General features: G+C 48.4%; 5 protein-coding genes across 5 annotated transcripts; 3 read left to right on the top strand and 2 right to left on the bottom strand.

The window, feature by feature from the left end:
* Positions 1–1,956: 1,956 nt before the first annotated feature.
* On the top strand, positions 1,957–2,336 carry RhiXN_07874 (uncharacterized protein; the record flags this gene model as incomplete). Its single annotated transcript, XM_043327690.1, has 2 exons — positions 1,957–2,031; positions 2,097–2,336. The coding sequence occupies 2 exons, from the start codon at positions 1,957–1,959 to the stop codon at positions 2,334–2,336; spliced, it is 315 nt and encodes a 104-aa protein (XP_043183075.1).
* Positions 2,337–3,441: 1,105 nt separating this feature from the next.
* RhiXN_07873 (polygalacturonase) lies at positions 3,442–4,850 on the top strand (the record flags this gene model as incomplete). Its single annotated transcript, XM_043327689.1, has 9 exons — positions 3,442–3,567; positions 3,627–3,773; positions 3,826–3,894; positions 3,923–4,034; positions 4,086–4,140; positions 4,199–4,319; positions 4,369–4,569; positions 4,622–4,703; positions 4,762–4,850. 9 exons carry the CDS (start codon positions 3,442–3,444, stop codon positions 4,848–4,850), a joined length of 1,002 nt encoding a protein of 333 aa, XP_043183074.1.
* Positions 4,851–5,243: 393 nt separating this feature from the next.
* On the bottom strand, positions 5,244–6,681 carry RhiXN_07872 (extracellular metalloprotease; the record flags this gene model as incomplete). The annotated part of the gene is made up of 10 exons (XM_043327688.1): positions 5,244–5,293; positions 5,348–5,390; positions 5,442–5,535; positions 5,600–5,658; positions 5,715–5,762; positions 5,820–5,888; positions 5,943–5,984; positions 6,051–6,117; positions 6,179–6,294; positions 6,469–6,681. The coding sequence occupies 10 exons, from the start codon at positions 6,679–6,681 to the stop codon at positions 5,244–5,246; spliced, it is 801 nt and encodes a 266-aa protein (XP_043183073.1).
* A 610-nt stretch (positions 6,682–7,291) lies between these two features.
* On the top strand, positions 7,292–7,766 carry RhiXN_07871 (uncharacterized protein; the record flags this gene model as incomplete). Its single annotated transcript, XM_043327687.1, has 2 exons — positions 7,292–7,404; positions 7,460–7,766. The coding sequence occupies 2 exons, from the start codon at positions 7,292–7,294 to the stop codon at positions 7,764–7,766; spliced, it is 420 nt and encodes a 139-aa protein (XP_043183072.1).
* A 1,517-nt stretch (positions 7,767–9,283) lies between these two features.
* RhiXN_07870 (UBX (ubiquitin regulatory X) domain protein) lies at positions 9,284–16,765 on the bottom strand (the record flags this gene model as incomplete). Its single annotated transcript, XM_043327686.1, has 14 exons — positions 9,284–9,325; positions 9,381–11,746; positions 12,027–12,178; positions 12,346–12,410; positions 12,502–12,529; positions 12,633–12,677; positions 12,740–12,821; positions 12,872–12,878; positions 15,365–15,491; positions 15,557–15,616; positions 15,692–15,872; positions 15,938–16,109; positions 16,165–16,531; positions 16,605–16,765. The coding sequence occupies 14 exons, from the start codon at positions 16,763–16,765 to the stop codon at positions 9,284–9,286; spliced, it is 3,855 nt and encodes a 1,284-aa protein (XP_043183071.1).

The raw sequence follows: 16,765 nt of genomic DNA, 5'->3' as shown, positions 1-16,765 counted from the left end.
GACGGATCATCCACAGTCGTGGTGCATATCGGTTAAAGAACACCAAACAATATTTTTCCGGCAAATGGCCCTGGCTATCCGTAATCTGTGCCATTTGATACGCATAAGTCCGGCTATGACCATCGATTCATTTCAAGTGTTTTGTCTAGACTAGTATCACGAATCAGAAGTATAATCTATATTATCTGTAGAAGGGTATTAATTTATGTTTATAATAGGCATGCCCATTAATAAGTAGCATCATCCATTAAAACAGGGGGTCCTAGGTTTGGAGCGGTATGCCGAAGCTCAGGGAAGTTCGCTGGTCTGAGCTTGCCCTACGAGGCCCCGAAAATCTCGGGAGCGCTCCTAGACTCGCTATTGTTGGCGAGCACTTCGGAGAGTCTGGTATGACACTCTGAAGTGCTCGTGGAGTACTCCCAAGCGCTCGCCGAGCAATCCGGGTCCGTCGGGTCCTAACGAGGAGGTTCCCAAAACTAAAACACTCCAGAGCACTCCAGGGTTTCGGGAGCCATGTAAAGTGCCAGGAGCAACTTGAAGAGGTGGGTCAGTTACACAATGGTTGGCCACATCCCCAGTCGTCAACCGATCATATCTATAGTGTGTTCGGGCGATAAATATAGAATATCACCCGTTGGACTCTTGCCAAAATGCGGATCTGCTATGTTAGATAGCTTGATCTCTACACATTCGTCCTATATAAGGCACAGTACACACCAACCTTTCTATGCACGCCGACCGTCTTCAATGGCCTCTCGTTTTGGATCCGATTTAGTGGCGAATTAAGATAGGAAGCTACACATTTATTTCAAAGAGATCCTTGTTCCGCGCATAAATATGCTCTTCCTGGCCTTTTCGGTCGTAGCTTTACATATGCGCATATGCTTATGTACAGTAGAGTTTTCGCCCCGTGATGATTTTCACTAAGGTTGAGTTCCGTTCACCAAACATTCGCTACTATACTGGGGTCTTCTCCGTTTGGCCACTCAGATTTGAAGATTTCCTGTTTTCCGCACCGTGGCGTCGCTATTGTGATGCTTGGTCCGCCCAGCTCGCGAATTTCGCTCGCATCTCGGTGCCCTAGATTTACCTGCGTGCTACGTACTGAATCAACTAAACCATATCTGGCACCAGGAGCCACCTGTTCGTTAGATGAAAAGGGCGAGCAAGCCACGAATCATATGCATATATGTGGGGGCGTTGTTTAGAGCACTGCATTCACGTGTAGCTGCAATAGTATCACAAAAGTATTTCTGACGACTTTTGAGAACTATGGCATCACGAGCTCTGGCGGATTTCGCATAGTCGTTGTGGTTTTCTACGGACTCCGAGTCACATTGTAAGCTTGAGGGTCTAGTGAGGAGGCATAGGAATTTTCGAGGTCCGCTAAGATCATCCCTGGTTTGAGACCATAAAGCGAATCCCATCAAGCAAATGAAAAGGCTGAAAAATGACCTCCCATGGGGTGGCAATTATTGGGTGGTTCTAACTTTCCGCTTTGAAACAGGCGCGGGTCTTTCACTTAGTGGTTTTATTCTTATTGAAGGTTCGGAGTCTAGATGGGCCAATAGACTTTGTGATTGCTGAAAAATGGCCCAGCTGGCTGTCCCTTGTCTCCGCATCTACGTAGGTTGCATTGTTCCAGCTGCTATATAATTAGAGGAACACCTCACCCAACCTTCTCACACTACACCTCTTCTCGCACTCTAGATACTTATATTCAATACTCCAAAGCAGACCTGAGAGAAAATGGCGAATAATCCTGGGCTTTGTACCGCTGCTGATATCATATCATAGCCAAATGTTCAACATTCCCCAATTAATTATTCCAAACGAATCAGCATCGAGGTACACATTTTGGCTCTAATTGGACTATTTTACTAAGTACCACTTTGAAAGATTGCTAGGAGCTTTAACGATGAAAGTTGCGATACCCTACTATCTCAGATAGACGGAATGGAAGAAGACCAGTCGCTAGCTACCGTTGTGAATGGGCAAGCAGCACCATTTGCGCCAGGAGAAGACAACTGTGTGAGCCACATGCTTATTTTCTCTCAGCCCTGTATTGATCATTGTACCTCCTGTTTATTGAAAAGGATGAACATGCTAACAAAGACGATGGGAAAGAACAGCTAGTTGGGGAGCTTCGGTCTACTTCTGGTCGCAAGTTTTCTGGGGGTCAATATTTCAAGTTGGCTCATGAGCGTGCTCAGTCAGCCCGTGCAGCTGCCCAAGCCGATTTGGAGCGTGTGGCGATTACTGCGCATTGGTGGGATTTCTGCAGAACAAATCCCTCATACTCGTATGCAATGGTACCCCATGGTCAACAACATTGAGAAGTGCTAGTACTTCAACCCCTGGACCAAGTCTTATGGTGGCTCGTCCTGAGGCCTTCAATGGCGAAACAAGGGGTAAATTTAGCCGGATTCCTCATTAATGGAATACCATTTGAACAGATATGTAATCAGACGAGGTGTAACGATTCCGTTTCAGTGAATACAGCCAGCCAATACGCATAGTTGTATAAGGATGCAAATGTTTATCGAAGACTATCGAACATATACAATATTGATGAAAGGTCGATAACAGATTATATAACATTTACTTCAAATTACTGAGAGCCCGAAAATCGGTTGGTAAGATAGCTTGATATTCTGCGGCGCGAGGAAAATGCAATTATTGTCGATCACTGACAACAAATAACACCTATAACTTCCTGTGAGCAGAGTGCTAGCCAAACTTCCACCAATTTGTTTCAGCAAATAGCCGGGCTTACTACGCTGTTCACGTCATCCACAAAATCAGGTCGCCAAGGCGAAATGCGAGGACTGACGGTATCATGAGTCTATTTTTGACTCGTTTCTCTCAGTTTCGTAATTATGTTACACTTCACCCGGGTATCATTTCTTCCATGATAAGCCTGCCCCGGTATGGAGTTTTGATGCGCACGTTTGATAGTTACCATAAATTTAGCCTTGCGTTATTGATGATGTTGATGGGTTTCCAAGTCAAAACGGGTGAATCAATGCAATCGCTATATACAAGACACTTATCACAGAAGCGATAATCTGATACTATGGATAATTCTGGTGAGTAGTCCGTTTGATAACTACAATCACTGTTCGCGACCCCCAATCGTCAAATGACTTCCTGGACAGGTCATGAGGCCATTTCCAATGAGGTACATCCACGCAGGTTGGGTTGACTTCTTGATCACGACGTTTATTTTTGGGCCACATGCGAAATTAATTTCCTTCCCGGTCCGGACCCAATAATAATGAAGTAGCAACGGCGTATATTCGATAGGACTATAAAAATGGATGCGAATCGGCCCATACCCCTCACAATCGAGTTTTCTTCCTTTCCTTTCTATTGTTTTTGTCTCTCCTTATCAGAAATACCACATTCTCTATCCAAATTCTACAATCTTTACCATCTAAGATGCGTTTCTCACTTGCTCTTGCTACTCTCCCGGTTGCGTTGGTGGCTGCTGTCCCTACTGGAAAACGTTGCACCGGAACGATCTCATCATTGAACGATGTCGCCGCCGCCCAGAAATGTACAACTGTGAGTCGGCCGCACGCTATTGTGGAAAGGGGAGCTCATATATGCGCATGTTTATACAGATCAACATCAATGCATTCACCGTCCCCGCCGGGAAGACCTTTGCAATTTCTGCTCTCGATGGCACGACCGTCAACATGCTGGGTGATGTTAAGTTTGGCGTCGCCAACTGGGCCGGTCCTCTTTTCTCTATCACCGGCAATAACCTTGTCTGTAGGTCCCGCCCAGTTATATTTCCAGAATTGATACTAAAATGTGTAGTCAATGGAAACGGCCACACTTTTGACGGCCAAGGACCTTCATACTGGGATGGGCAAGGCGGAAACGGAGGTGTGACCAAGCCTCACCCATGATGAAGATTAAGATGTCCGGTACCTACTCGAACGTCAAGGTTCTCAACTCGCCCGCGCATGTATACAGCGTCAGCAACCCTGCCAAGCTGGTCATGTCCAAGCTCACAATTGACAACTGTATGTGCACATCAATTTCGCCCTTTGCACTTCGTACTTACTTTATGTTAGCCGCCGGTGACAAACCCAACAGCAAGTCGGGCGGCAAGGCTGCTGGTCACAACACGTGAGATTAATTATTACCCAATAGCGTATGAAATGCTTAAATCTCATCTACTTCATAGCGATGGTTTCGATGTTTCTACCACCGATCTTACGATCGAGGACAGCACCGTCTACAACCAGGATGATTGCATCGCTATCAACAAGGGCTCGAATATTATCTTCCAGCGCAACACTGCTCTGGTGGCATGGTATCTCTATTGGATCGGTCTCGGCTGATGCTACTGTCAAGAACATTCAAATCTTGAACAACAAGGTTGTCAACAACGATCAGGCGCTCCGCATCAAGACCAAGGCCGACGCTAGCAACGCCTCTGTGACCAACGTCGTCTTCAACGGCAACACTGCGACCGGCATCAAGAAGTACGGTGTCATTGTTGACCAGAGCTACCCCTCTACCCTTGGCACTCCTGGAAACAAGGTCGCCATGTCTGTAAGTATATTTCACTCTTTTCTTCAGAGACCTAGTCTAACACAATGGGTAGGGCATCTCCTTCGGTACCAACAACATTGCTGTCACCTCTGATGCTCAACGTGTCGCTGTTGACTGTGGTGCTGGATGCACTGGTTAGTAGTAGCAATATATCGGCCGCTCATATACCTCATTGGCTAATTGGTAATACAGGTTCTTGGGACTGGTCTGGACTCAAGGTCACCGGTGGCAAGGCCGGCAAGGTGTACAATTACAAGAACATCAAGGCTGGAAGCTACTAAACGCTAGCAACATGATATGCATTCAATATTCTGCTTTCGTGATCTTTGTTGGCTGCTGGACGTACACAGACTCGACAGCCTTCAATCTTTTCTCTTAATATTGTAGGCTGCTGGGTCTGTCTGCGAGTTGGATACTCGTCTATTGTTTGTTAAATAAGTATACCGTGGGATAGTAAATAAATTCTTTTCTTGTGGCATTATGCTCTCAATTTGGTATCCTTACATGTCACCAGTGAGCCGTAAGTTGGCTCGGGTCGCACTTTTGCGTCTTAAGGTTTGTGAAATTCCGAAGACTGCTACACCATCGACGCACGAAGTGCTTAAACAAAATACCAGAACTGAAATGATTCACACAAAATAAAATCGAAAGGAAAGATATGGAGTGTGCATACATCACTTTGCACGATGCTGCTGCATCATCTCCCTCATACGCTTAATTTGACCTATATGCATAGTTAAAAGGTTGATAGCATTGAGTAAAATTATGAGTAACTTACCAGCGGTAAAAGGATCGGTCTTGCAGCGATCATAAGTGTAGTCCTATAAACCAGACTATCAGAATCATGAGTGGTGCTAAAACGTTGCGCTTACCATATAGTTATGGATCGGGTCTTGGCCAGGTATGTCCTTGCAAGTATCACGACTAACGGGACACCCGGTTGCGGCAGTTTCCTCAGCGGGGGTGCTTAAATTCAACTATGTAAGTGATTTTGAACCCCTTGGTGGATATAAGTAGAATGGAAACTGACTCGGAAACTTCGTCTCCCTTTTCGGAGCACCCGCCTTGGAAAGTATGGAACAAACCCGCCTGGGTGATTGAATGGATCAGGTCTGGTATCACTGTATGCAATCGTAATAGCGCACCCAGTGGCCAACTTCGTGGGTTAAGATTTTTCCTTGGTTGTAGTTGGACTAAAGGGTATATAGGATTGAGTCTAAACGAGCGCAATATGAATTGAATGATCTTACCAGGCTCCCCCAGGGGTAGTGTTCCACTTCATGACAACACCATCGAGCTTGGGCTCTTTGGTATACTTCCTAAATAGCCAGATAAATAAGTAGCCCACGGACTCTAGGATAGTATGAACTCACCATGGGAAGGTAGCGAATCCACCGCGCTTCGAATTCGTGAAGCTAACCTATCGCCAATGCAACAGGCGTCAAGATAAGATCCAGGTCACTTGTACTATGGGGACATACAGTATAGATGTTCAAATCTTTGGCGGTCCCAGTATGTAACTTGTTCTTCATATCCAAGGTGAGTTGGCTATGCAAGGAGTCCCAATAAACATGTGTGCATATAGATACAATCGAAGAGCCCGACTTACTTTTTATCGACCTCGTTGAACCACTTGGCGTTCTTAGTATACTTGAGCTGAGCACGTTGGAATGTAAATCCGGAGCCAACAAACTGCGAGTTGAGAGCGAGGATGGCCGAGTCGACCTGCGCAGATGAAAGATACCCCCGTTATAGGCTACTTGTATCTTAATGACCGAACTTCTAGGACAACCGAGCCCTGGACTTACTTTCATTCGCGTGGATTACATTCCTTTATGGTTCAAATTGAGTACAATGGCCAAGCATTGGTGGTCTATTTTATGTCTCTTACCAATACACCTTGATAGTCCGAGTCTCGGGAATATTGAGCGGGGGATTGGCAGTGATACCTGCGATCTCTGCCTCTGAGAGACCAACGTAAGGGTCATCCGTGGCACATGGGGAGTCTAGATCGTCTAAATCCCGTGCAGAGAGAGTCGCATTGGATGGGAGAGCTAAAGAGCTAGTGGCAAGTGCGAGTGCGGCGATGAAGAAACGAGAGAGTGCAACCATCGTTAGCTATGATTGTAGTGGTGAGGTTCCATACGGACCTTGGGCTCTAGGTTCTTATAGGAACAACTCCCATAGTGTTGTATTATTTACGCGGCATCCCCCGTCAGAAGAGATCCAATGCGAAGCTTCACCCACAAGATTAATGCCTGGCGCTATTGATCGTCGAACACTCGAGAAGTTCAAGTTGGTTGATTGACTGTATAAGAACTTGGTTCAGTGTCATTGTGGATGAATGCGGTTTGGTTCCGGACGGCTTGGCGGGATTACGATGTCTCCGATAAATTACTGAATGAATGTTTCCGGATCCGCCACATCCGTACACACATTGAATTTGTCACATGTACGTGCTATCAAGAGGTTCTATTCGGTTGGTTGGTGGATTAAATTTCGGTTCTGTTCGAGCTATCGCTACTATGCAGCTAACCATTGACCTACCTCAGCTCGGCCCGTGCGTTCGCTGCTGAGCTATTTGACCAATAGCTGAAGTAGCTTGGCCATTCAGCCACACGTCAGAACCTTTCATCCACCAGCAGATCTACATGCGTATTCGGTCGCGAGTTTTGCCCCCAAGCTACTACTTTTGATTGATTATAAACAAAAACTTCCATTCATGTATCCGACATCAAACTTGACTTTTTTTCTACAGTCTTGCTCACACCCAACGCTGCACGACCACGCTTCCCTTGATTCCGACTGCTTCTCCCGTTTGCGATGGGTCTTCAAGTATGTGATTAGGAGAGGTTGCAAGCTCCGTCGCAAAACTACACACATCCCCCAGCTCCACTTGCCCTCGCATCCCCCTTTGGATCCAGCCGTCACGAACATCTCTTCGGCGCGTACCTCACGATCCCGCACACTCGCACGCCCCTCGCGAGCCCAGCGACGCTAAGGGTGAGCCAGATCTACCCATCGGGCTCCACCCCGCACCCATTCGGCCCTCCCGTCGTCTACTTATTTCCTCATCGTCCTTGCGCACTAACGACACATACAATCACCCATTCCTTAGCGGCGGGCACGCGACCGATAGCAAGCCTCCGTCGTGTCTGGGTGCCCCGGTCTTTCCTACCAGCATCGCTAACGTCTAACGTGACCCCAGGGGCCCCCTCTCCGTACCGTATCCATCCCAGTTCATACTCGCACATTGTATTTACACCACGCCTATTTGATAGTATCTATCCTTTCTGTAAACCACCGCGCAACCTCGCACCTCACGTACCCACGACACCGATAGCAATAAGTTTGTTTTATGCCCGCAATGCTCGTGCTATTCGACCAAACGGTCCTGGACAGATGTTAGTGAATTCTCTTCCTCGTCTCTTCACCCATCACTACTGTCTTGAGACGTGGCCTACTAGACCTACGAGTTCTGTATGCGTCTCAACGCCTCAGACTATCCGGTGCCGGGGAGTTGTGCGCCTGATCGCCCAGCGCTCGTATCTAGAGCCAAACGACAACCTCTATCGATGGGTCTCACGACGATCGGAGCACTGGCTCAAGTATAATTTTTACGCTCCTCTGAAATCCATATATATTACTCCAACCACATTCGACCCCATAGCAGTCCTAACACATGTGCGCATACATATTGTAGTACCTTTTTCAAATCATCAATACTTTGGCCTGCCTTGTAGCTACTTGCTACATACCATCCAAAATATCATCCCCAGATTTGCTAATTTTGACGTGGTGCCTGAGATTCTGATTGCGCTTGATCTGAAGAGTTGGGTCCGGATACAAAAGTACTCAGTATCCACGGCCGGTTCGGAGACCAATATAGATTTACCATGGTGGGATTCCAAGTCACGAGACTCGTCCCGTTGGCGAGCATGATTTTTCAGTGTTCTATCCTGAAATGACGTATGTCGATAAGCGTTTGAATAAAAGAAAATAAAACGCCCTTCTGCGGACGATGTACGCACCAACTGAGGGATAGATTGACAGCAGTCAAGATCGGAGCGCATGCTTGAACAAATGGCTCTATGTACTCACCCGCTAAAAGAGTAAAACAACAGCGTGTGTTAGTCAAAGGCTACCTCAGCGTAATGAAGGAAATATAGATACGGCCTAAGATAATGAATGCAGGTCCTCGAGCCATCAACGTGCTCCCACAAGGAACACAGGTTATACGAACCTTCTGTAGTAGGTATCCCCATTCTCAAGTTATAAACACTAATTTGCTGTCAAGAAGAATATGTACATACCGCCTGAAAGAGAAGGTTCAGGTATCGATTGAGTATTTTAGCTCCTGTTCTACCGAATTGCTGCTGCATTTGCACCTTCTGGGAAGTCAGGTATAAGCTCCTATCAGCACGAGTCACTTCGTCGAAACTAATATCATGTACGTACATACTGGAACATCAAACGAGAATGTTCCGACTGATCAACGCGAGTCCTCTAGAGCTAGTGTGAATGGCCAGATCGAAACATACCCACTGGAAGGGAAGCAGGCCAAGCCATCAGCAATAAGTCACCATGAGAGCTTGATGTCTATAGTAAACTCACCGGCTAAGATTGGAGACACCGGACCTCGGAGGTGAGTGCGCATTACGGCCTAAGAGTGATTGTATAACGCACATTCTATAAAAAAAGGCCGACGAGAAATTCAGCAAGCATTTGTACAAACAGTGAGAAATGTACGCACCTCCTGCGTAAAGTCATCAACATTTATGATTCAAATAAGAAAAGCAAAAGAGACTCACCATCTTAGATGCCAAATGTTTACCCATAAGCTTGTGGAATGCATGGTCATATTCCACATACCCACTGAGGTGCCGAACAGTACAGTGGGTCGTCAGTGCATATGCATCTTCGACACCAGCCCCATACGCACCTCCTGATATACCGAACAGCACGCAGTGCGTGGTCAGTGCATATCCATCCTCGACACCAGCTCCATACGCACCCACTGATATACCGAACAGCACGCAGTGTGTGGTCAGTGCATATCCATCCTCGACACCAGCCCCATACGCACAAGCTAATATACCGAACAGCACGCAGTGTGTGGTCAGTGCATATCCATGCTCGACACCAGCCCCATACGCACCGGCTAATATACCGAACAGCACGCAGTGTGTGGTCAGTGCATATCCATCCTCGACACCAGCCCCATACGCACATCCTGATATACCGAACAGCACGCAGTGTGTGGTCAGTGCATATCCATCCTCGGCACCAGCCCCATACGCACAAGCTAATATACCGAACAGCACGCAGTGTGTGGTCAGTGCATATCCATGCTCGACACCAGCCCCATACGCACCGGCTAATATACCGAACAGCACGCAGTGTGTGGTCAGTGCATATCCATCCTCGGCACCAGCCCCATACGCACCTCCTGATATACCGAACAGCACGCAGTGCGTGGTCAGTGCATATCCATCCTCGACACCAGCCCCATACGCACCTTCTAATATACCGAACAGCACGCAGTGTGTGGTCAGTGCATATCCATGCTCGACACCAGCCCCATACGCACAAGCTAATATACCGAACAGCACGCAGTGTGTGGTCAGTGCATATCCATGCTCGACACCAGCCCCATACGCACCGGCTAATATACCGAACAGCACGCAGTGTGTGGTCAGTGCATATCCATGCTCGACACCAGCCCCATACGCACCGGCTAATATACCGAACAGCACGCAGTGTGTGGTCAGTGCATATCCATGCTCGACACCAGCCCCATACGCACCGGCTAATATACCGAACAGCACGCAGTATGTGGTCAGTGCATATCCATCCTCGGCACCAGCCCCATACGCACCCACTGATATACCGAACAGCACGCAGTGTGTGGTCAGTGCATATCCATGCTCGACACCAGCCCCATACGCACATCCTGATATACCGAACAGCACGCAGTGTGTGGTCAGTGCATATCCATGCTCGACACCAGCCCCATACGCACCCACTGATATACCGAACAGCACGCAGTGTGTGGTCAGTGCATATCCATCCTCGACACCAGCCCCATACGCACCGACTAATATACCGAACAGCACGCAGTGTGTGGTCAGTGCATATCCATCCTCGACACCAGCCCCATACGCACCGACTAATATACCGAACAGCACGCAGTGTGTGGTCAGTGCATATCCATCCTCGACACCAGCCCCATACGCACCTCCTGATATACCGAACAGCACGCAGTGTGTGGTCAGTGCATATCCATGCTCGACACCAGCCCCATACGCACCCACTGATATACCGAACAGCACGCAGTGTGTGGTCAGTGCATATCCATGCTCGACACCAGCCCCATACGCACCCACTGATATACCGAACAGCACGCAGTGTGTGGTCAGTGCATATCCATCCTCGACACCAGCCCCATACGCACCGACTAATATACCGAACAGCACGCAGTGTGTGGTCAGTGCATATCCATGCTCGACACCAGCCCCATACGCACCCACTGATATACCGAACAGCACGCAGTGTGTGGTCAGTGCATATCCATGCTCGACACCAGCCCCATACGCACCCACTGATATACCGAACAGCACGCAGTGTGTGGTCAGTGCATATCCATGCTCGACACCAGCCCCATACGCACATCCTGATATACCGAACAGCACGCAGTGTGTGGTCAGTGCATATCCATCCTCGGCACCAGCCCCATACGCACAAGCTAATATACCGAACAGCACGCACTGTGTGGTCAGTGCATATCCATCCTCGACACCAGCCCCATACGCACCGGCTAATATACCGAACAGCACGCAGTGCGTGGTCAGTGCATATCCATGCTCGACACCAGCCCCATACGCACCGGCTAATATACCGAACAGCACGCAGTGTGTGGTCAGTGCATATCCATCCTCGACACCAGCCCCATACGCACCTGCTGATATACCGAACAGCACGCAGTGTGTGGTCAGTGCATATCCATCCTCGGCACCAGCCCCATACGCACCCACTGATATACCGAACAGCACGCAGTGTGTGGTCAGTGCATATCCATGCTCGACACCAGCCCCATACGCACATCCTGATATACCGAACAGCACGCAGTGTGTGGTCAGTGCATATCCATGCTCGACACCAGCCCCATACGCACCGGCTAATATACCAAACAGCACGCATTTTTTCGTCAGGCATCGTAGTCTATCCATATTTACCGCATACCTACCGGCTTAGTTTCACCAGGTGTCCATCATTACATAGTTAGCCAACACCTCTGCCTGACAGGTAGTTTGCCCAAACCTTCTGAAATAGGAAATAACAGTACAAAAGTTACACCCGCATACTTCCTCCCCAGAAACACCCTTCACTCACTGTCTGAAACCGAGGTTCCCATTGATTCTCCATATCATTCAAGCGATTGGGGGGCCACGACGTACGTACCTCCTGAGATTCGACAGTTAGCACCTCCTCCCCCAACCCAAACTCGGCAACAAAGTCACGAACCACGTACCAACTACTCGTACCCAGCAACCCAAACTCCATTAGCTCTCGCTCGAGGTGTCCAAATTCACACTTGGACACGTACCGCCTGTCCCGTTGATGAGTATAACATCAATTCTACTTACGACCATTAGCTAGTCCTCAAGTCGTTGTACATGGCACTCATACTTACTTTTGAAGTGATTATAGTTCGCTCACTCTCTACCCATTGGTTCACTGAATGAGGCCCCTTCTTCTTCAGAAAATGTCGCTTACCTCCTATTGACATAGTATGCGTTTAGTTCCGGCGGCACGCCCCTCCTTTCTACCAGATAAGTAAGCTATATGTAATTTGGTTACGAAACGCTTTCGTGCTCACATATTTAGGCAGCCCCAAAGTGGACACTACCACCTTGGGCTGTAAGTACTTACTTCCTGTGCACTATCCATACGCATCAGCCTATTGTTTTCAGATGAAGTGAGCGACTTACTAATGCTGGCGTTATGTGCGGCCCATTCACATTAGCCGGCATGCGTTTTGGCGATGCACATAGCACACTCACGGGTCATCCTGTTTCTCGCTACTCAGCATTCCGTGAACGTACAGCCTAACAAACCAGTCGTAAGTGCTATCGAATATATCATCTCGTAAGTCTTGGGTACGGCAGACCTACCAACTATCACATTTTTCATTATGGCTTCTACGTCAAAAGAGGTATAAATGAGAGGCCAGTAGATGCGATATATACCTTCTATAAAAGTACGCAGATTAGTCATTTGCCTGATTTGCACCCTTACACACCTACCATCTGTAAACAATGTGGGAAATGAGGTCATAGTCATATGCACCCAGGAGACTACTGACTTTCTGTTGAGTATGAAAGTCAGGTTAGTAACACAACCACGGCTGAATACTCAAACGTACTATCTATATATGATGTGTGGTACCAGCCTAAGGTCATAACTCCCGAAGTGATTGTTATCTGGACATACCCACTACTCATGTCTCATAATGTCATGCATAGATATCTCGGCTAACATGTACTCACATCCTGTTTCCAAACGAGGCCTAATGTATTTTGTATCTAGGTACAACAACTCACTCACCCTCTGTTGAAGCGTTCGCGGCAACCATCGTCAGCACTCAGATCCCATCTGGAGATTTGCACACGAACCGCCTATAAACATTTAAGCTTTCTTTGTACCAAACATGAGTAACATTAGAGTTCGGTACGCACTCGCTGTGTGGTTATTGAGACCGATTTGTTAATTGAACTGTAAATCCGCATCTCTATGCCGAAACCCTACTCACTTCCTATATGGGCATATCGTATTTTACTTTTGTCAGAATCACGGCGTCTTGGACCGAACTCGGTCTTACATCCTTCAGAATGTGCGGGGGTTACAACTAGGCTCAACAAATCAAAGTGGCTGAGACGCTTATATGACTCATACCTTTGGTTCCTGCATATGCCGCACACAGCCAAGACAACGCGATAATAGTATCATGGTACATGGTTATCGGGGGTGCTCGTTGAGTGGGAAGTAGATCCTTGAGAGAGCGTACCATTTCTAATGCCGATATATATGGGTTTTATGATATTCTTGAAGGCCTCGACGCTTGGTCGCGATCTGCGCAAGAGTTAGTTATGGGGAGCTACCGACTCACTATCGAGTGATAGAACGGAGGACGGAGAACCGAGGGTGCAGAGCTATAAATCCCTGTGACCCAGAGGCTCGCACCTACCTCGAGGCGACCTCAAGGCGACCGTCAGGCCGGTTTGGGCCAGCCCTAAAGGTAGAGACCGTGACCATACTAAACAAACGCGAACTGCATGCCTTCCCCAGGCGCTCATCAATAGGTAGAATTTCGCTGCGCCTCGCCGACCGGTCGCGCTGTACACCGTGAATACCCTATCCAACGCCCATCGATAGTTGTTGTGACCAATGCTCCATACTAGCGATGTATGTGCTATGCTTCGAATATGGCTTCTGGGATCGGACCATCGACCTAGAGCTTGAGTGTCCGACAAAAATTCGGGGCGTTTCCTCGCATGGCAACATGACTCGCCAGCCCAGAAGTCTGATGATATGCGACTTCAATCTCACGCATGTACATGCTGCCCTCGCAACACTATACACTTGATCGGATGACTTCCCGGATCAGAGTGGATGTAATTGTCACACTGTAATGTCACGGATTGAGGTCTACGTATATACCACTCATTCAAAATAACATTGAAGGTGATTGCCAAGGTGGAACGAGCAAAGCTGTTGGCCCTATGTTCTGATAGAACCGTCGCGTAAAAAGGCAATATGCGCGGCGCGATATGTCGGATGGGTCCTGGGCTATCGTGACTTGTTGGTAGATTGGTTTCGCGTTGGGGGCTTCTGTATATATTGCGGGAGGACTGATTCGACCGTATCCAGCAGAAAGGATAGGAAGTTTCTATCCTGGGATGCGCAGGTGGCCTGGTGGTACTTAGAATCCCGATTTATTGCATTTTATTTAGCTTACCAGTGTATATATGGCGTGGCTGACATTGATCCTCAGACCCAAGTTCAGGGCAAGTTCATTTCAAAGCAAAGGCACTCTATTAGATGCACTGTGAGTCGAGCTGGTTTATTTTATTAGTTACTTTAGAATTGTTTGCTCAATGGTGTGCTATCATTATGACTACGCGTAAGGCCAAGAATCTAGGATGAATTTAAGAAGTCTAGGTGGTCTAGATTCTTCATTGTGGATGAATGCGGTTTGGTTTCGGACGGCTTGGCGGGATTACCGTGTCTCCGATGAATTACTGAACGAATGTTCCAGGATCCGCCACATCCGTACATACATTGAGCTTGTGACATGTACTTGTCGTTAAGAGGCCCTATTCGGTTGGTTGGAGGATTCAATCTCGGTTCTTTTCAAGCTATCGCTGCTATATGGCAAACCATTGATCCGCTTTAGCTCGGTCTATGCCCTTTGACAGCTCGATTTGTTCGATCCTCCTAAGTTCACTTTGTGATACTATCAAGTAGACTTTCACCATATTGTCGTATATTTAAATCTGAGGAATAATAATCATCCTAGTGCCGCCATCAGTCCGCTGCTAGGCCATCCAGCCAATCGCTGAAACGTCTTGAGCATTCAGCCACACGTCAGAGCTTTTCATCCACCAAACAGATCTACATGCGTATTCGCTCGCGAGCTTTGGCCCAAACAACTACTTTTGATCGATTATAAACAAAAAAAAACCTTCAATTCATGTATTCGACATCAAGTTTTCTTTTACACACTTGTTCATACCCAACGCTGCACGACCACGCTTCCCTTGATTCCAGCTGCTTCCACCGTTTGCGATGGGTCTTCGAGTATACGATTAGGAAAGGTCGTTCCGATGGTGTACGGACGGGACGCGGCTCCGGGAGTAGACCTAATCCGACCAACCACCAATCAGCCAGTCCGAAATCACCGAAGCGAGAGAACAGGCAGACTTACGCATTGATGAAGCTTCGGATGTCCCCAACCGTATGAGTCAAATTCATACGACATGTAAGCCTATCCCGAATCATTGGTCATTAGTTTCCGGATAGAAGAGGGGAGGGGGGGGGGTATGTATGAGCGAATCCGTACCGTGTTCCATCCGCAAGTCGAACCTGTATGCTTGTCGTCGGCTGCGAGTTGTCGACCTCGAACATGGTTCGAATCGCCTCGGGCTCAGAGTTCGCAAACGTGCCAGGCATCGATGTCGATCCAGACCCAGACCCGGATGCCTCTCCCGACGGAGCTGGCGCACCCAGTCGATTCCCAGACCCTGAAAAGGGTGTAGCGGGTTTAGGTGGGGGAGGACGGTAGTCTCTTTTGTCCTTTGCGCAACACGCAGTTCGACCGGTTGGCCGACCCGGACGTTCAACACGGAAGGAGGAGCCGAGCCTGAATTGATAGCGCTGAGGATCGCTTGGTTTGCCGGGTCGTCGTATTTGAGGAGCGGACCGTCTGCAATGCTGAATCCGTCCCGCCAAAAGGTGATTTCACGGATCGCTACTTCGTCCTATAGCATGGTCAAGTTAGCTCGGAGATAGGAAGGATACGATATGGGAGCCTACGTCGTCTTCCGGCCTGGCGGTCTGCGCATTTGGATCGGGGATATATGTCGATTCGATTTCGTCGCTGCCCAATGTATGCCCTCCTCCAGAGAATATACTCGACCTTGGTTCTTCGCTGGGTGCTGCTGCAGCGTTCGAGCTCGATCCCTCGGCGGCCTTTTTGAATATATCTCGAACGAGATTAGGTGGACCGGATCGCCGAGCCGTGTCTGGGTTCTGGACAGAGAGACCGGAATGCTCTCCTCCAGTGTAGAGATTAGCTGGTTGGCCGTCGTCTTCCTCCTCGTCGTCATCATCCTCCGGTGGTCTACGAGAAGGTGGCGGAGGGGCGGACGAGGCAACATCGCGGAGGGTGGCAAATCCACCCCTGGAGGAGCCCCACGAGATCTGGACAAATCCTAGTTATATTATACAAGTCGTTCGATGTGGATGTTACTCACGTATTAGTTCCTCCCCAGTCTCCGATCCTTCCTAGTCTCCCCGCTCCACCTCCTCTACCACCCCCACCTGACCCTCCGCTGCGAGCAGCCCATTCGGGAGGCAGAGGCTCGCCAGAACCGCCTCCAAGTGTGTTTCCACCAGAGTTATTTGGATCAGACAT

This window comes from Rhizoctonia solani, chromosome 9 (assembly GCF_016906535.1).
Source record: "Rhizoctonia solani chromosome 9, complete sequence".
NCBI classification, from domain to species: Eukaryota; Fungi; Basidiomycota; class Agaricomycetes; order Cantharellales; family Ceratobasidiaceae; genus Rhizoctonia; species Rhizoctonia solani.
This window is presented reverse-complemented; position numbering and strand designations above follow the sequence as displayed.